General features: G+C 52.0%; 1 protein-coding gene and 1 long non-coding RNA gene across 2 annotated transcripts in view; both read right to left on the bottom strand.

The window, feature by feature from the left end:
• LOC144251287 (E3 ubiquitin-protein ligase RNF213-like) overlaps nt 1-5215 on the bottom strand; it is an 89965-nt gene extending 84750 nt beyond the window's left edge. The window contains exons 1-6 of the mRNA XM_077794324.1: nt 5192-5215; nt 4093-4265; nt 3694-3849; nt 3186-3397; nt 1031-1314; nt 207-466 (exon numbers count right to left, since the gene is read on the bottom strand). Coding sequence (XP_077650450.1) covers nt 207-466; nt 1031-1314; nt 3186-3397; nt 3694-3849; nt 4093-4265; nt 5192-5215 — 1109 coding nt within the window. The remainder of the gene's footprint in view (nt 1-206; nt 467-1030; nt 1315-3185; nt 3398-3693; nt 3850-4092; nt 4266-5191) is intronic.
• A 377-nt stretch (nt 5216-5592) lies between these two features.
• LOC144251296 (uncharacterized) lies at nt 5593-19457 on the bottom strand. The gene is made up of 5 exons (XR_013342669.1): nt 19307-19457; nt 14003-14169; nt 10635-10706; nt 9678-9821; nt 5593-5681 (listed from the first exon to the last, which is right to left on the bottom strand). It is a non-coding gene; the product is annotated as an uncharacterized LOC144251296 (long non-coding RNA).
• Nucleotides 19458-19588: the final 131 nt, after the last annotated feature.

Here is a 19588-nt window from a genome sequence, read left to right on the forward strand (position 1 = left end):
GAACACCGAATTTAACAACACTAGCAATGACATACATGCCAGGAAAGTGACAGGAGCAAGTGATAACATGACTGTGGTTTTATTTTTCCCCAGTGTGCGCTCAGCCTTTCTCTGACTAGCACTTATCTCTATAGTCAGATAAAAATCATGATAAATGCCTACGAAACCTCTGACAAAACAAAACAAAACAAAAAAACATGGGATACCTCTCAGATGTGAACAGGATGTGGTGGAGGTCGCTATGCAGGGCATCTGGTGAGCAGGGACTGGGGCAGAGAATGGAGCACAGTGAGGTCAGGTCACGCTCCGATAAGCAGAGTTTGGTATCTTCCACCAGGAAGAGAATGATCAGACCCATCCTCAGTCTGCTCTTCACAGGGCACCCTTCAGGCAGGGCATCCCCACTCTTTCCTTCCAGAAATGGTCTCATCTGCTTTTTCAAATACTTCCACAGGTGTTTCTTCACCTGATGCAGGGAGAAAAGAAGAGGCATGGTTATGGAGTGCATGCCCTGGAGGCTGGAGGGCCCCTTGGGCAGGGTATCAAGGCCCTGAGGACAGAGAGCTCTGGGGAGGGTCCCATCTGCCCCACTTCCCACTTCCCCAGCACTTGGGCTTCTGGAGCAGCAGGAGCACATCGATGCTCAGTCCCAAACAGTGTAGTGAGGGGGTCTGGGAGGCCCCTGGATGCTCATGAGAGCTCAATGTCAAACTGAGAAAGAGTGCCAGCTCTGTCTCCAAGCCACAGTGTGGCTGAAGGGCAAAGGATGGGCTCCACCTTTTCTTTCAACTCTGCCTAAGCCCGGAAAGAATGCAAGATTGGTGCTGGGAATGAGGCTCATGGATACAATCAGGAGGAGAGATAAGGAGAGAATTCCCAAGAGGTGGTGCAGAAACAAAGGGATGGAAAGGTCCTCCTGACCCCTCTACACCTGCCCTACTTAGTCACAGGGTCTCTATATGCCTCTAGTAGGTCAGGGGACCCTGACCACCCACACCAGAGCTACTGGTGATTGGGGGAAGACTGATACCTCTTCCTCTCTGAGGCCCAGGCTATGCCAGGGCTGTGCTTTCCCTTCATAAATCATAGGCACTCGGACAACAGAGTAAAACTGCCGGAACTGGGTAAAGAAGTTCCTCAGGTTGATGGGGTTCCAGGTCTGGAGGATGCTGAAGATGCGGCCCAGCATGATCTCGGCTGCCATCTTCTTCCCTTTCAACAGCTCCTTCTTTATCTTATTAGTGAAGAGGTTCTGGAATATCTCCAGTGTCCCAGGAGGCCTCATGCAAATTATGTCATCATATTGATGCCAGTCTATGGGTGATAGCAAGACAAATGTCACACTTAAGATCTCAAAACCCACCAACCCAAGGCACCACCCCAGAAGACAGAAACACAGGGGAGCAGCCAGGCACAGTGGCACATGTCTATAATGCCAGTGAGGCTGAGGCAGGAGAATCACAGGTTGAAGGTCAGCCTTAGCAACTTAGAGAACCCTTCTGAAAAATAAACAGAAACAGGGGAGTACAGTCAGAGGATTAAAGGAAGGAAGGAAAACAAGTCTGGTAAACTGAAGTGATCAGAACTCACTCCATCAGCTACCATGGGCAGGTCATGCCCCTGCAGAGAGAAATTCTAGACAATCCACAGTGATGAGCTTAAAACCAAGTCTCTGCTTAGCCATGCAGTTCAGCAAGCCTGGTAAAAGCTTTAAACATGACCATATGCAGGTTAAACATTTTTTATACCAAAACTTCATCCCTCACTAGCAACTGAGTACTGTTCTGGTAAATGAACAGGGTGCATAGTGGAACAGCAACACCCACCCCAAAGAGAACAGCGCAGATCACCCAACAGCCACAAGCCACTAGCAGGTGCCCAGTACAGGGCAAGGGCTGAATTTATGGCTATTCTGAGGACCAACTGCAAGCGACACAATTATAGACCAAGAAAATCCAGTGACATTAACTGTAAAATAATTAGAAAACAAAAGTGGTTAGCCAAGCACCATGGTTGCACGGCTGAACTCCAGGCAATTTAGGAGGCTGAACCAGGGGGATCCAAAATTTGTGGGCAGCCTGGGTAACTTAGGAAAACGTGACTCAAAATTTAAAAATGAATAAAGGAGCTAGGGATCTGGCTTAGAAGTAGACCAGAGGCAGAACACTTGTCTAGCATGAACAAGGCCCTAGGTTCCATCTCCAACACTGTCAAAAAAAAGAAAGAAAATGAAAAAAAGAGAGAAAACCTATAAGAGGGCAGAGAGCTGGGCATGATAGTACATGCCTGTAATCCTAGTAACTCCAGGGTTGAAGCAGGAAGACTACAAGATGGAGATCAGATTAGGAGGCCCTAAGCTACTGCACACTACTGTCGCATTGGTAGGCCCTGCCATCCCAGCTCTACTCTGTCCTTTCCTACCCTGCCAGGTGACAGTTGGCCAGGGTTCATATGCTGATTTGGGCATGGCCTCCTCTCGAGCTTCTCCTTAAGCCCACTCTAGCCCCTCTCTTTGTGGGAATTGTCAGAGAAGAAGCTCCATCTTTCCTTGTGGAATTATCTGATGAAGTCCAGTTTCGCCTCAAAGCTGAGGCGTGCCACTCAAGAGGATGAGGCAGGAGGGCTTCCTTTCTAGTTGGAGCCCAGACACTTGAGGCCAGCCCAGAAAACATATTTTTAAAATTCTGGGTCCCGGAGGTCGCTCAGGATAGAGCTAGGTGCCCAGGCAGGACAGGACAGCCAGTATCTGCAGAGAGGGTCACCAAGGAAGAGCTGCTGAGGGACTGAAGAGGTGCAGAGGGTTCTTTCCAAAGATTCAGCAGATGGAATGTGGAAGCCACCCAATGCCACCAGCAAAATGTGATGAGGACAAATACAGAGGCCCATAGGGAAGCTCTCGACACATTGTCCTGCTTCTGGTCACCACCTAGACGCCTCCAGGAAGGGCCAGCCAGCAGCTCCCTGTTCCCTGCTTTGTTCCAGAGTCTGCCCGGTACCCGGGCCCACCCTGCACCCAGCCCCAACCCTTCCTTTGGCTTCGTCCTTTCTCCTTCTCATTTCCTCTCTCACCTAAGTTAAACCACAGCAGGGGCAGCGCACAACAGAGGACCCATGCAGACCAGGCCTTCTGCTCCACAGAGCCCCACCCAGGCCAGGACACAGGTGCCACGGGAAAAGCCCTTTACCTCTGGAGCGCAGGAGGGAGGACTTGACATACAGGCAGCGGTTCACGTGCTCGCCTGCCTTCTGCGGCTGCTCGTAGATGTACTCATACTCCACGGTGCAGTTGGAACCTTGGCCGCAGTGAAGGACGTACTTGTAAGGGATGGCTCTATCCAGGCTCTGCCTGGGAATGACAATGCTGCCCTCGATGAGGGACCCGTACTCATGTAAGTCCCTGGAAATCAACAGACACTGGCCAGTTATCCGGAAGTCTTACATCAGAAGATTTTGTTCTCAAACACCCCAGGAACATAGACCCAAAATTATAGAATGGACACTGACCAAGATGGCATGTCTAGAACAGGGCAGGGCTTCCTTTCTAGTTAGAACAGAAAAAAGAGCCATGGCGAAGTGAGACAAAGAATGCATGCTGGGAGTATCAAACACACTCACCCAGGGAGCAGGGGGACCCTGGGGACTCACTGATCACCTCTAACAAACACCAAGGGGACTGGGGGCCCCAGGACTCACTCAGTGTAGTACATCTCGCAAGCGTCACTCCACTCGGGCTGTCCAAGCTCTTCTCCTCCCCTGATGAACACAGTGTGGAGCATGGGGTCGAAAGTGACATGCTTGGGAATGATGGCATGGAAATACACGGTGATCCCCTCCTCCGGGTTCAGCCAGCTGGAAGAGGGAAGGAAGCAGTTGGTCACCAACTGCTCCTGGCCCAGCCCACCTCCTCTTTCTCTACTGGTCATTTTCACACCTGGCCACTGCCCACCATGAGCGGCCAAGAAGAGGAAAAGAGAGTGTGAAACCCCAACCTGGCCAGCCCACCTCCCCTGCAAACCCCACAGCTGGACTTGTCACAGGGGCCCTCAACAGGTGCGGACAGCATCCCTGTGCCTGGGCGGGGCAGCCTGGTACCTTGAGGGGATGGCCTGAGTGCTGGCCTTCTGGTTCTTCTGCTCCTTCTCCTTTGTCACAGCAGCTGTGAAATTTTTGTCACTCCCTTCTGGCTTCCTCAAGTCTTTGGGCTCTGAGTTGATTTCACCTGGTTTTTCTCCAGGAGCAGCCAACCCGTCCTTGGTCTCACCCTCCTGAAATGAGCAACCAAGCCCCAGTCTGAAAGGCTGCCCCTCAGCCATGCATCTCACAGCAGCCCAGGTGGACTGTCCAGTCCTTCCAGTCTACTCCCATGGCCTCTGAGGACCCTTCCCCAACCTTGCCTGGGCCCTCCTCCCTCTCTCACTACTGGGCACACTAGTTCCTTCCCTTGAGAACAGGCTGCCACAAGATAACCCCAGGCCTTAGCACGCCAATCCTTTCATCTGAATGTGTCCCCAGGGACCCTAAAGCTCACCCCTCATTCCCTCTAGCCTCTGCTCCCCCAGCACCTCCCTGGAAGCCTCAGCCAGCTTCCCTGGCTGAGGGGCCACCTTCCCTCATGGCACCAACCATCACATTCCTGGGGACCCTCCTGGTACCCACCGTGCTCTTTTTCCCAGCTCATTTCCTGTTGCCTGGCTTGGCCTCAGTCTTCCCCCATCAAGAATGAGAGCTCCTTAAAGGAAGGCTTGATCTCCTTTGCACTGTCCCTAGCTCTCCATAACGTGCCACACAATCAGACTGAAGATGGGCTAGTGACTGGCTATAGCAGAAGGGGCCGGGAAGGCCAAGCAGTGTCCCCCAGCCCAACCTGGAGAGAAACTTGTACCTGGCACTGTTCCTTGGAAGCAGGGGGACTTGCCGGCAGCTCATTTGCTGCGACTGAACCTTATCTTTCATTTGTTTCCCAGTCCTGTTAACTGGAATATCTGGCTCAGCTGTAGTGTGAACTCCCTGGAGGAAATAAAGACCCCAGACTACTGGGGTCTGAGCCACAGAGACAAATGGAAAGGCTGCTCTGCCCCAACGGCTTAAGATCAGCTTTGGCCTTAATGCCGAGTGTAGGGTCAATAGTCCCTTCTTGCCTCCACAGCTGCCCTCCCAGAAAGGGAAGTAACGTCTCACCCACATGGCATACCAAAGGTGCTAGGGCCAGTCCCATGCCCCCGGCTGCCACTCACTATACTCACCCCAGAGGCTGGGACCTCCACGTGCTGCCTGGCCCTCTGTGCTTCTTTCTGAGGCTCAGAATCCCCTTTGGACTCAGGCAGTGGGAGCCCTTGGGCAGCATCTTCAGGCTTAGGGTGGGCTTTGCAGATAGATGTGGGTGGCCCAGACACCTCCTGAGAGAGGCTCCTGGCCCCAGAGGGTGTGGAAGTGTGGAGATCCATTTCTTCCGTGTGGTCCTGTGGTGCTGGCCTGCTCTGAGCCACATCTCCTGTGGCTGCACCCCTGCACTGGCCAGATGGACCAGCATGCGGGGCTTGGCTTTGGGCCAGGGCTGCGTCCTGGGACCAGGGGTGTGAAGGTGAATTTGGACTCTGGGGAATGGAAGGCGATGGGGACAAGGAACCCTGTTCTGAGGAAGCAGTAGTGGCCTGATTCTTCCTCCTTTTCTTTCTTTTGTTCTAAACAGGAGAGACATACCAATTTTACTTCTTAGGTTTACTACAACTTGCCCCACGTTTCCCTCCCATTTTTGTGTCCCAATTTCTCATTGGTCATTTCTGCAACTTCTTTATCATGGGTGGAACTGAATTTTGGGTGGGGGGTAGGGGAACCAAGGAGCAAGAGGCCAGGCAGAGCCTTGCATAAAGGGGCTGGGGGTGTCACTACAAGATTGCTCTTGGACACTACAACATTCATGTACTGTTCACGTGACACTCTTCGTAGTATGTGTCACAAGCAAGAAAACCAGAATAAAGGTGAGAAGACTGCAGAGTGTGGAGGAGCAGTAAGACTGCTCCTGAGCTCTTGAAGGCTCAGGCAGCTCCCAGGCAAGGTTCCTGCCTTGAAAACCAGTAACACAGCTTGTGAGGAGCAGGCCACTGGGACCCTGGCCCCAAGGGCTATGATACTCTAGAGGAGGTGTCAATGGGCCACTAAAAGCAAGTGGTTCGTACATCCTGAGTCCTGGCTATATGTGGGGACACCCTGCCACCCCAGACAGCTGGGGGTGAACCTGCACCTGCCTTAGACCCTCACTCCTTGCATTAAGCCATCAAGAAAAAGGAAGAACTTGGGTACATCTGTGCCTAGGATGTGTGGCCTTCTTCTGAGTCACTATGCAGCTTCCACAAGAATCCTAGCTGACCTTCCTGCAGAACTGCTCAGATGCCCACGAAATCCCTCCAGGTACCCAGAGCACTCCTAGCCTGACTCATGCTCTTGACTGGGCTCATGAGAGTCAGCGCCCAGTGCGTGCAGTAGAAAGACAGGGCTTAAGAGACTTTTTTCTATTTATGGTGCTGAGGAAGGGACCCAGGACTTTGCACAAGAAAAAAAGATTTAAGACAGAAACTTCTCCATCTTCCAAGGGCAACCAAATCACCCAAGACATTGTTAACATGTGCAGTGACTCAGCAGTCTGGGTGGGCCCCAGGGTACTCATTTCCACAGGCTCCTTGGAGGCCTATGCTGCCCGCTCAGGCCCAGTCATGAGCATGAGATAGTGCAGTCACTGGTGGTCTTCTCCATGACACCTCAGGGTCACTAGGAAGCCTCTGAGACTGCTGGACAGGTCTGGGGTCTCCTGACCTTAATGGTGTCTGTCAGCATCCTGATGGTTCCAAGAAATTGCTGAAAACTACCACATCAAAGCAGTGTAGGCTCTGGGAGGGACATATTCCCTAAGCCCTTCCCAGAGACCCTGAAATGTCAGTGCTTAATCCAAGCGGTGCTGCCTCCATACTGAGCCACTGAGTGATATGGGCCTCTGTGAGGCACAAGGACCATGAGGGCATGAGGGCAAAACAGGGTCCTGTCCCACGATGCTGACAGCATCCTGAGGCAGGCTAAGACACATCATGAGACATGCCAAGCACAAATCAAGCCAGGAGGGCATGGTGGGAGGTCAGAGGCCACTCTGACTCATAGGCTTTCTGGAGAAGGTGGCAAGAGGCTGAGTCTGAAAGATGCAGAACCTCTAATCCAACCTGCTCTGCTTGGCAAGGATTCACAGGTCTTTGTGTACAAACATGAGCCCTGCCTCCTAAGGCTCCTGCTCACCCAGGATGAAAGCCAAAATCCAGCACACAAAGACCCCATGAGGCTCAGGCTGCTCACTGCCCTCACCCAGTGCAAGCAGCAGCTCTGGAGGTGAGTGAGGCCTGGACACAGGCAGTGACTGCAGCAGCACCTGGAGGCAGCACTGAGCGCAGAACAACTGAACCAGGGCACCTCCAGGTGGGACACAGGTACCTGAGAGCTGGGAGCCAGGGTGAGTGAGGACAGGTGGGCTTGGGAAAGGCACTCCGCCAGCTCAGCCAACACCTGCGGTAGGCCTCTGCCTTAGGACAGGTGGAGCATCAAGGCTGAGGTGATAGAGCATGGAATGGGCAGAAGTGCAGAGGGGCTAAGGCCCAGGATGCGGTCCACATAAGAAATGGAGAGACTTCAATGCCACTAAGGGGGTACAGCATCAGGGATGGGGTCAGGCCAGCAACACAGACAGGGATGGCTAGTCCTCATGCAAGTGGGCAGTGGGATATAAATGCCGAGAGGAGGGGGGCAGTGAAGCTCCCTGTGGAGGCCCAAGGGAAAGAGGCTGACAGGTGGGTGCTACATGCTTCCAAGCCCCCAGGGCCAGCTGGCTCATCCCTGTAGCAGATAAGGGCTGTGAGGAGCCAGGGGCAGGCTGCAATGAGGACAGTGAGGTCTCGCCCCTGGAAGCTGCTTGATACATCCTTCCAGCAACCTGGCTACCAGAGCTTTGCGTGGGAGGGCCTCCTGGCAGAGCCACAGGGACATCCACCTGACACACCTTTCCATGATATTCTCCAATTCCATCCATTTTCCTGAAAATGCCATAATTTTATTCTCTTTTAATGCTGAGTAGTATTCCAGTGTGTATAAGTACCACAGTTTCTTTATCCATTCATATGTTGAAGGGCATCAAGTTTGATTCCACAGTTTAGCTATTGTGAATTGAGCTGCTATGAACATTGATGTAGCTGTGTCACTGTAGTATGCTGATTTTAAGTCCTTTGGGTATAGAGCAAGGAGTGAGATAACTGGGTCATTTCCCTCTGTTCTGAAGGAGCATCCTTTGTTCCCTGGATGAAGCACTGAGGCAGGGAGCTGTGGATGCCATGTGACCAAGGAATGGGATGGTCCAGAGCACTAGAGACAGTGGCCAGGAGGGTAAGGAAGCAGTGCAGACAGGCAGAGCCACACCTGCACTTCAGGGCTACCAGCTGGGTGCCTAGATTGATCTTGCCTACAGCCTCAGGATTCATCGGTGATATGAGCAATAAATTCAACATAACCAATGTGAGTTGCATTTTTGGTAATTTGGAAACAAAACATTTCTAATGGTTTGAATAATCAAATCTCAGAGTAGGTTATTTTCTTCTTACAGAAGTGAAAACTAAGTCCAGGTAACTAATGTCCTAACTGCCAGGATGAAATGGATGCTGGGGTCTTGTAGATACCTGCAGGTCACCACGTGGCACAGAGGACCCTCCAGGTCCATCAGAGTATACACCCTGCTTCAACCTTAGAACAGCTGCTAGCTGCCCTCTAGGAGGGGAGTGGTCAGCAGGAGGCACTCAGCAGCAGGACCTTAAGAGGGCAGGAACCCTGGTTGGGGCTTGCAGGTGCCCTGAAGAGGGCCTGGCTATACCCTCCATGACAAAGTGGTGTGGAGACTGCAGGAAATGCAGAGGTGGCCCAGGGAAGCCCCTTGGAAGGACCCCAACCAGTTCCTGGAGGACAATGCCAGGGAAGTTGGTCAGTGACAGCCCCCTGTGTACCCGCACCCTTTTGGCCATACCTAGGCAGCAGCAGACCACTCATTTCCAATACAAGCACAGCCCAAATCCCTGATGGACAGAACTGCAGAAGCTCAGGTGCCCCTGGAGGAAGGTCCATACCGGGCTTCCAAACTCACCAGGGCCCAGCCCAACTCATGTGTGAAACAATGTGTGACCATGGTACTCAGGACAAACCATAGCCCTCCATGAGTGACCGCATCCCCCCTGCAGGGGTGAAGAGGCTCTGCTTTCCTCATGTGCATAGCACCTTCATTACACAAGTGAGCTTCTTGTGTTGTAGTGAACCTGGAACACGCCCAACCAATGCTCTGGAAAATGACAGGGCAGGATTGGAACCCCAAGGAGCAGACATCAAGCTCAGTAGGGTACACACCATACCACTGGTGTCTCAAGCACAGCCTGCTGATGGGCCTGTGCCCAACTTGGATGCCACCTGGCTGGTAAGTAGACCCCTGGGTGGCCTGTGGATGTCAAGGGAGAGACTTCCACAAGAAATAGAAGCTGGGAGTCAGGGTGAGCAGGAAGGATATGCAGCACAGAACAGAAAGATGGCACCCCCAAAATGACCTGCCACAGGGTCCAGCTGTTCCAGGGCTGGTGGGAGGCTCTGCAGCCAGAAACACAGACTACCTGCTCATCGTCCGCAGTGAAGGTGTCCAAGACCTCGCACAGAGCAGCCTCATTCATTCTCCTCTTGCAGGGAAGGTGCTGGGCAGCTTCCTGCTCACCAGGTACATCCTCTATGGCATCTACAGAAGGTCCAGAGGCCACTACCTATTGAGACATGACCCCTTTAGACAGCGCAGGGTCACCCACATACCCTGGAGCCCTGCCCCAGCCAGGCCCAATTAGGGAAACCTCATGGAGCAGGGAAAACACAACACAGAGCCCAAGGCAGCTGAGGCCAATAGGAAGGGGGATGCAGGTGGGCAAATCAGGTCCTGGTCCCCTGGAACATCCACCTGAACACCTGGGCCCCTGCTTCCAACAAATACAGCTGCAGAGGCACCAGAGGGGGCAGGTCATTCCAGGCACCCAACGCTCAGCCAAGCACAGCATTCAGAGCCTCCGGAGGTCAGGTGTGCCTCCACCAGGAAGCCTCTGTCAAATCATGCCAGCAAAAGGCTGAGGAAGGGAAGCCACTGAGGGCCTAGGGCCACTTGGAGCCTCCCACCTGACCCACTCAGGCCCCTGCTAGGTCGCTTCCTTGCTGCTGGAAGAACAAATCTCTAAGCCTCTGGAAGGATGCAGAGCCAGCAAGCAGAAGCCCACAAGCCAGCATCCAGTGGCCACTGAAGAAAGGGCCAGAATGAGGCTGGCCACCTCCCCATGGCCCTGTGGACCATAGCACTCTCTTGGGCAGGTGGTAGGACATGCTCAGTTCTGCTGGGGAGGGCTGGGAAGTGGCTGGTGACTTCATCCTGGCTTCTGAGGTCCAGGCCACTCCCAGCCTCTGCCCACCTCCTGGGAACATCGGGTCTTAGCTCGGAGACCTTCTCTCAACAGCAATACCAGCTCAGGTGAAGCATGATGCAGGCTCACTATGGGACTGGGAAGCCACTGCCCAGAGACACTTACCGTGCTCACCTGTGCACTTAGCTCCCAGTTTCTTTCAGTTGCAGCTTCTGCATCTTCAGGCATGTGTTTTAAATAAATCTCCTGTGACAACACCACACACAGTGTGAAAATCATACAAAAATAGACAGTTTGGAGTGGTTTTGCTGCTGTTTTGTAGTGCTGGGGCTGGAACCCAGGGACTCACACATGCTGGCAAGTGCTCCACACGGAGCCACACCCCTGCCCCAAACATTTGAAAGTAAACACTGTACTACGCTCCCACTTCATCACCCCAAAAGCAACCAATCTCACAGTGCCCCCAACCTCTGCCAATTCTGAGCTACTCATCTCTCTGAATGAGCTTGTTCTGCATGTTTCCTATAATAGGCCTCACACAGTTTGTGCCTTGCACCTCGGGTTCCTCCTTGTAGCGCTGCGTGTCTGAGGTCCACCCTCGTTACAGTTTGGATACATACACTTCCTTCTTTATTATGGCTGACTGATATTCCACTGAGTGTATACAGCCTAAGTAGTTTACCTGCTGTTCACCCGCTGAGGACAACCTGGGTTGCTGTGCCACTGGACTGCCATGGCTCTGCTGCTCTGAACGTGCAGACAGGCATTTGTTCAAACACCCGTTCTCTTTTCTCTTGGATGAATACTTAGTGCAACTGCTGGGTCATATGGCATTCTGAATTTAACTTTCTGATAAGCTGTCACACTGCTTTACAGAGTAGCTGTAGGACTTCACATTCCCCACAGCATGACACCACAGCTCCAACTTCTCCACCTCCTCACCAACACCTGTGATTTGATACTTTTTATCACAGCTATCCTAGTGTGTTTTAGGTGGTGTGTCAAGAGGTTTTGCATTGCACTTAACCACCAATGGGTGCTGATGCCTTTCACAGGCTTCTTGGCCTCTTGTATATTTTCTTTGGAGAAAAGCTTTTGCAACCCAGCTGTGGCAGTGCATAATTGTTATTGCAGCTGCTCCAGAGGCTGAGGCAAGAGGATCTCAAGTTCAAGGCCATCCTGGGTGATTTAGTGAGACCATCTACAAATAAAATAAGGACTGGGATGCTGTTCAGAGGTAGTGTTGGTCTAGCATGCAGGAGGCCCTGGATTCAATTCCCAGTATAAAGAAAGAAGGGAGGGGAAGGCAGGCTGCTTCAGGCAAATCTTTTGTCCAGAATTAAGTTGGACTGTCTTTTTGTTGTTGAGTCATGAGTTCTTTATATATCATGGATACTAAACCCTTATCTGATACATGATTTACAAATACCTCTCCATTCCATTGGCTGCCTTTTCAGTTTTTCTTCTCCTCCTCTAAATGAAAAAAGTTTAAATTTTGATGAAATCCAATTTTTCTACTTTTTCCTTTTGTTTCTAGTGCTTTCGATGCCACAATTAAGTAAGTTTTGTTAAACATTTGGTGACCAAATGCCAACTCTATGATATTCCCTCAAATTGAGTTTTATTTCTATAAAGTCATCAGTAATGTCTTCACCTTCATTTCTACTTTAGTTTCTTTCACACCTTTTAAAAATATATGCTTTATTTGTTTGTTTGTTTATTTATTTTCATGTGGTGTTGAGGATGGAACCCATGTGCTAGGCAAGGGCTCTACCCCAGTCTGGAATCTTTGCTCATTGGTGTTTTGCAATTGCACACATTGATGGTGTTTGTTGTTGCATATTGGTGCATGCAATACACAATGTAACAATACCATTTTGCCTGGATTCCTCCCCAGCAGTTCCCCTCCCTCCCCACCTCCCACCTGCACCTTCTTTTCTTCCACTGGTCTCCCTTTGATTGTCATGAGGTCTGCCCCCACTTTCCTTTCCCTTTTTGTTCTATAGCTTCCATATAAGAGATAAAATACAGGACCCTTGACCTTCTGAGTTCTTTACATATTATCTCCTTTTTTTTAATTAATCTAAAAGTTTATGGATCTTGTTGGTCTTTTGAAAGACTCAACCTTTTGATTCATTGTTTTTTCTCTGTTGCTCTTCTATTCTCTCCTTTTCAAAAAATCTCTGCTCTAATATTTAGTATTTCCTTCCTTCTTTGTCTTTGGGTTTAGTTTCCTCACCTTTTCCTAGTTTCTTAAGGTATGAAGTTGAGATTGGACACAGGGCTCTTGTCCTCAATCGTTATCTTTTTTTCATCTTCTTTTTTTTTTTTTTTTTGTGACAGGGTCTTACTAAGCAGCTGAGGCTGGCCTTGAACTTTGGATCCTCCTGCCTGGGCCTCCTGGTCACTGAGATTACAGGCATGTACCATTGAGCACAGCTATGGTTTCTGGCTATTACTCATTTTTTTCTTCCACAAAGATTCTTCACTTACTCTATGAATGTTTAAAAAGAACCTTGTCCAGCTGCGCAATGCAACATTTTTAATTGCCATGCCCTAAGTGTCTCTGCGGTGACTCCCACTGGAGGTTTCAGCCAAGCCTTCAGTATCTCTCAAGATCCAGGTTTGGGTGGCCTTCCCTGCTGAGGAAGAGGTGACTCCAGGGAAAGGACACAACCATACACCACACACACACACCTCTTTCCTCACACACAGACCTTGCACCCTGACACACATGCACAAATCAACACTCACCTCACACACACTACATACACCAGACACTACACACATATACCTTCCCCTGCAGGCGTCACATATATTGCATCCCAGTGTGTCACTGCCACACTCCGAACCACAGAGCACCCTCTGCAAGGAACCTCACAAACCAGACCCAGCCCAGGAACAGAAAGCCCCAATCCCCCCCATGCCCAGGAGGAAGCCTGGGAGCAGGTGCCCCACTCTGGGTGTCTGTGAGCTGGAGCTGAGTCATGGAGCACACCTAGTGCTCCTGAACACCTGCAGGGAGATCCCTCTCAGAAGCTTCCTGGGGCTCCAGTGGGTTCCTTTACCAAACAATAATTCCCCAGTGCCTGACAACTCCCAGAGGCCAATGGGACCCCACTCTGAGGAAGAGCACCTGCCAACCAGGGAGCACCCAAACACAGGCCCTGCAGCACAGTAGAGGTGTACCCAGCCCATACCTCAACACGTAGACCCAGAGGATAGTGGGACCCACACATAGCCCAGCCACAGCTCCTGAGATACCCACATATTTGGTCCAGGGCTGGGAAAGGGAGGTGGAGACCCAGGGCCTGAAGCCCGTAGACTCCTGTGGGGATGGACCAGACACTGGGGCAGCCAGGCCACTGCCCATGTGGTAGCACTTCTAGGGCCAGCTGGACTGCAGTGCAGTAAGTTTGCAGGGAAAAAGTCGGGCAGCAGGGGACACATGGAGGCAGTGAGGGTGGCTCAGACAGCCCAGCTTAGCCACCAGGGAAACAGAGCAGGGGCAGGGATGGGTGGAGGCAGCATGGCTCACTCACTCTTTGGATGGTCCAGGACCCTTCATCGGAACTGGGCTCAGCTGCATTTTCCTGCCAATCACTGGAGCCTGGGGACAAGCACAGGTCCCCATCTTCCTTCAGCACTTCCCTGCATTCCATCTCTTCCTTCAGGGATTAGGCCACCAAGGAGTTATTGTTCTCAGAATCTACACAGGCAGGTGAAGGACAGGTCAAATCATGGAAAAGGCAGGGAGCACCAGAAGGCCACACTGGGACAACCCCTGCAAGATCAGCCCTATCCTCCCCCAAGGCCCTGGTGTGGTTTCTGCTACCAGCCAGGCAGGATGTGGCCAAGGATTCAGCCCCAGCTGCAAAGAGCGAATCAGACAGAAAGAGCCTGGGCTGGCAGGTGCATGTAACCCAGCAACTGGGGAGGCTGAGGCAGGAGGATTCCAAGTATGAGGCCAACCTCAGCAACTTAGTAAAGCCCTGTCGCAACATAAAAATAAAAAGGGCTAGGGATGTGGCTCAGTAATAGAACACCTCTGGGTTCAATCACTATTATCAAGGAAGAAAGAGAAAGGGGTGGTGCAGGAGAAATGGAGAGGAAAAGAAAAGAAAGAGTCAGGGCAGGGCCAATGTCCACAATACTCCAGCTCTGCAGCTCTAAAACAGAATCTGCCCTTTCCTTCCTACAAGAAAACTCCCCCTTCCTCAGGGGCAGGAAGCCTCAGATCAGGTACCTCCCAGTGGAGGCCTGCCTCCCTTAGCCTAGCACTACCCCATCCATCTACCCTCTTGTCTATGGAGAACCTCACCTGACCAGTTATGTCACCCACTGAGTGCACACACAGCCACTCAAGATTGTATATCTGAGCCCAAATTTAATCCTTCGAAGACTCTCTCTTGTCAAACCTGGGTCTTGATGACATGGTGCCATTTCAAGCCTGTGCCTGGAACCTTCTCTGAGCTGACTGCCCAAGGCCCAGGTCTGCTGGGCTCCAGGTGTTCCCTCCCCTAACCCCTGCTCTCTTTCCTCTCCCAGCTCTTTTACCACTGCATCTCCTCCCTACACATTCTATGAAGACCTTAGGCCCAGAGTGCTGGAGGAAGAAGACCCTCAGTTACACACACTAAAGGAGGCCCAAGTGCAGGTCTCAGACCCTATACCAAGTCCTCCTGCAGGACTCAGACCCTATGCCGAGTCCCTGTGGAGAACTCAAACTCAACACCACCCACATGCAGGACTCAGACCCTATACCAAGACTTCTAACTTCCCCACACAACACATCACCAAAAAGTTGGAAAATTTTCTGCCACATACCCTACTCCCAGACCACTTTCCTTTCACAGCTAACACTTAACAATAAACCCAGGATTCTGACGGGCCTCTCTCCCATTATACCAGCTGGATGGGCAACGTCATCCAGTCAGAACCTGGCATTTTCTCTGGCCCCAGGGACAGAGTCAGGAGCTCCAGGGCTCCTACTGGAGTTGGATACACCCACCCTCTCCTGGAGGGGCCACGATGATGAGCTGGATGTTGGACCTTGACCAACATGAGTTTCACCTGCAGCCTGAGGAAATAGCTGTAATGTGCAAAAGGGTTGGGTTTCCAGGACCAGAGAAAGGAGCAAGACCCTAGGCATACCCAAACTTTCAAGCCAGGTCCTGGCTTCCTGTGTTCTGCAACACAAACAGCCCCAGGGACTATAAATCTCAACAGGCAGTCCAACAAGAACAAATAAAAGTGTCCATCTGATTTCCAAAACACATCTGGCTTCCCTGTTAATGGAGATTATAATTGGATCCACAGGTGCCACTTCTGCCCACCCCACTGGACTATGAACAAAATGAAGCACCCCCAGCACTGGGGAGGGGAGGGTGGAAGAGGAGATGAAACCTCAGGCACACTGCAGCCAAGGCAGCTAGAGAGGCTGGGGGCTAGCAGAGGTTGCCCTGGTAAGCATTCAATACTGGGGTGCAGGAACATGTTCTCTAGACAGACTGGCCAGGAGCAGGAATCTGTCTAGGGAAGCAGCCCAGCAGCTGCAGGTGGCTGGGCATAGCCAGGCCAGGCTGCCCACAGCTTCAGACCCTGCCAGGTCAGAGCATTCCATCTGACAGCACACCAATTTCCTTAGAAATATGAGGAAGAGCTGGACACAGTGGCAAAAACTTGTAATCCTAGTAACATAGGAGGCTGAAGCAGGAGGATCACAGGTTCAAAGCCAGCCTCAGCAATGAGGACCCATCTCAAAATAAAAAAATAAAAAGGGCTGGGGATGTGGCTCAATGGTTAAACACCCCTGGTTCAATCCCCAAGACTAGAAAGTGTGTAAAAGCTCACACCAGCTCACTGACACTAGGCAAGCTCCAAAGGCCCCTGAAATGCTCCACTTCAAGAGATCAAATGCCAAATGTATGTTATGATAATTCTGTGACAACTCAAAAGCAAACACACCAGAGCATAGCACAGCAGGCTTTGCCAGCCCATTGTGTGGCAGGTGCTGGGGGCAGAGGGGCGCAAAACTGAGACACCAGATGCCACAGCCCAGGCCTCTTCCTCACCTGGTGAACATCCACTCCCTCCCAGGCTGGGCCTCCAGTGGAGTCCCCTGGGAGGCCTCAAGCAGAAGGGACCTTGCTATTTGGACTTCATTCTTGTTAGATGGGGTCTTACCCACTCATGCCAGGGACTGGACTGAACCGCACCCACCCTGGGCCTCAGAGTTAAGGCTGCTTCCCTCCCAAGTGGTGTTCACCATCCTGGCTCTAAGCAGCACACTCCCCACCTCCCAGGAGCCTTGATGTTCTGGTGACTCTGAACTTACTTCCTCCATCATAGAAACATACATCCTCCAGGAAAACACAGAATAAAAAAGAAACACGCTGCCTGGACCGTCACGCCTCCTCTAGGAACCTCCCAGCATTGGGGAAGGAGTTCCAACTGGGTCCCTGGGTACCTGGGCAGGAAAGGGTGGCCCACACCTCTCAAAGCCCTCACCCCACCCCCACCCCCTGCCTGTGCAGAGACCCCAGGTTTCCCCCCATGCCTTCATCCAAGGGACCTCTAGGCCTGGGTACCTGGCAGAACACACCGGGGCCTGGGATTTCTACCAGCAGGTGAAATCACCTGGAGAACCTCCGAGTGACTGAGAGGAGTGGCCTCCCTCTGCTGCAGAGCCAAGTCCCCAGTTCCTGTTTCAGCTTCAATTCCTGTAAACAGTTAATCCCAGGTGTGATGAAGCCAGGGCTGGCACCCCTGCCAGGCTCTGGCTTAGGGGAGGTGCCAGGCCACTCCGCCCTCTCTCCCTACCTGCAGGGATGGGCACCCCCTGGAAGGCAGCCCCTGGTAGTGTAATGGATGACAAACCCAGGCCTGGATATAAAATAAACTATAAAAACACTGCCATGAGAAGTAGTGCCTAGAAAAGGGAGGGTTCCTGCCCTTTCTAGTCAGTTATCTCCAGGAAACCTGATTAATAGAATAGACCCCTATCTTTTGCCTTTTGGAATGTAAATAACTACCCCTAGGAATATAACTTCTCCCCTTTGAAGGCTCAGGGACATGGCTAGAGATTTGCCCTTTGCTGCTTCTTCTCTGATTCCTGCCACAGTAGGATTCCAGTATGAGAAGAATCAGGGGCATTTGATAAAAAGGCCCCATGTCCCTGTTCTCAGGAAGATCCCTCTTTGTTCTGGTTCTGCTGGCAAGTGGTTCTGGGCCCATCCCAGGCCCTTGCCAAAAATAAAAAGGGGCAGAGGGCAGTGGCCTTTCAGGGAGGCTCTGCAGCAGGATGAAGGTGGATTGCCTCTTCCCAAAGGGATGGGGACTAAATGAAGCCCCTCAGGGTGCTGTGCCTGCCCCTTTGGCCCTTTTCTGGCCATGGTCAGGGAACCCCCTGTCTTGTCGCATCATTGATTTTAATGCCAACCCCACAGCAAGCCTATGAAGACAGGCTGGCACTGTTTATCACTCAGACCAGCACCCCTTTTCTCCCTCAATCCAGGACCAGCAAGACCTCAAACACAGTTCAACCTGCATGTGGGCTCCAGAGGGTTCAAGTCCTATCTCTTCCTGTTACTAGCTGTGTGGCTGTGACAAGTTACTTAAACTCTCTGTGCTTCACTCTCAGCATCTGTAGGACAGGGATTTATAATAATGTCATGTTTAGCACCATGCTGGGAACATCACAGTTAGCAGCTTGGCTTTTTAAAAATCTCTGGGACTGCAAACCCTCCCCCACCCAAGGCCCCAGCTGGCGGATGTTCTTCCTGATACCCAGGGGTGGGGAACCCTGGCAGGCTTCACCATTCCACAGCTCTATCTTCACAAGGCAAGGAATCTACAGCCACTCAGGATCACCAGGTGCATCTGCCCTAGGCCCAAGGTGCAAGGCCCAGCTAGGTTCCAGAAGAAAAGATGGACTCCAAATCTCACAGTAATTCAAAGCCCCTCCCCAAAGAGCCAGAGACAAAACACCAAGGAAGCAAAAATCAACCAAAGAAAGCAGCTACCACCTCACACCTCCTGTGGCCCAAAGAAAGCACCTGAAAATGAGAGCGTGCCCAGGCAGAGCAGGGGGAGAACCCACTCATACCCACTCACACCCATGACACCTGCTCAACGGACTAAGGGTCAGCTGTGGGCAAGCAGCAAGTTGAAATAAGGACTTTGTTCCCACTCAAGCACAGGTGTGTGTGGCACATCTCCAGAGCACATGTGTGGTCCTCTCCCAGGCCCTCCCTGCTATGCACAGGTTGCAGATTCAAAGGGTGCTCTGGGTGTCCTTGGGGCTGGGGGAGAGCAGTGCTGTCCTCTGGGAGTGCAGTGCTGCCCTCTGGGAGTGCTGTGCTGCCCTCTGGGAGTGCTGTGCCACTTAGGCTCTGGGGCAGTGGGACAAGAGCAGGGGAGGTAGTTTCTCTATCCCTGTCTTCAGCAAGGAAGACCCATCTGACAGCTGGTGCCCTCCTGTCCCTCCACCGACAGCCTGGGCAGGCTGTGGGGACCCTCCCAGGGTATTGCAAACCCACAGAGCCCTCCCCCTCCAGCAGCCTCAGAAACCTCCCAAGATATCCTCTGGAATATCCAGGGCCCTTCAGCTCAGCCAGAGGCTTTTCATCCCCAAAGGGGACTAAACTCCAGTTCCCTCAAAGAAAAGAGATGGGAAACTTTAAGCAGGACAGATGATGACTCCAGTAAAGAACTCACAAAACTACTTGAGGAAAGTGCCCCCTGGGAAGAGTTCTGTGGGGGGAGGGGCCAGGCCTCCCTGAGGCTGCAAGCTGGCCCTGCTCCCATCTGCCTGGAAGGCACAGATGCCCACACTCTCCACTTACCCCAGTGCCTCTTGGGATTTGCCTGGTCCTGGGGCTGTAGGAGGCAGCCTCTCTTCACACTGGCTACAGAACTTGGAGGCCTCCTGGCAGGAGATGTGCTGTCTCTGGCTGGGGGATCCTGTAGCCCTGGAGGTCTGAAAGAGAAGCAAGAGTTCCCAAGGCAGCAGCTATAAACTGTGCCTCCTGTCATGTGACCACAGTCCCATTTAAGTTTCATTTTGTGAGAAAGTGAGATTGCTGTAGCCAGAAAGTTCCCCTGGCCAATGGAAATCCAGCAGCAGT

The sequence above is a fragment of the Urocitellus parryii genome (assembly GCF_045843805.1).
Source record: "Urocitellus parryii isolate mUroPar1 chromosome 13 unlocalized genomic scaffold, mUroPar1.hap1 SUPER_13_unloc_1, whole genome shotgun sequence".
In the NCBI taxonomy this organism is placed as follows: Eukaryota; Metazoa; Chordata; class Mammalia; order Rodentia; family Sciuridae; genus Urocitellus; species Urocitellus parryii.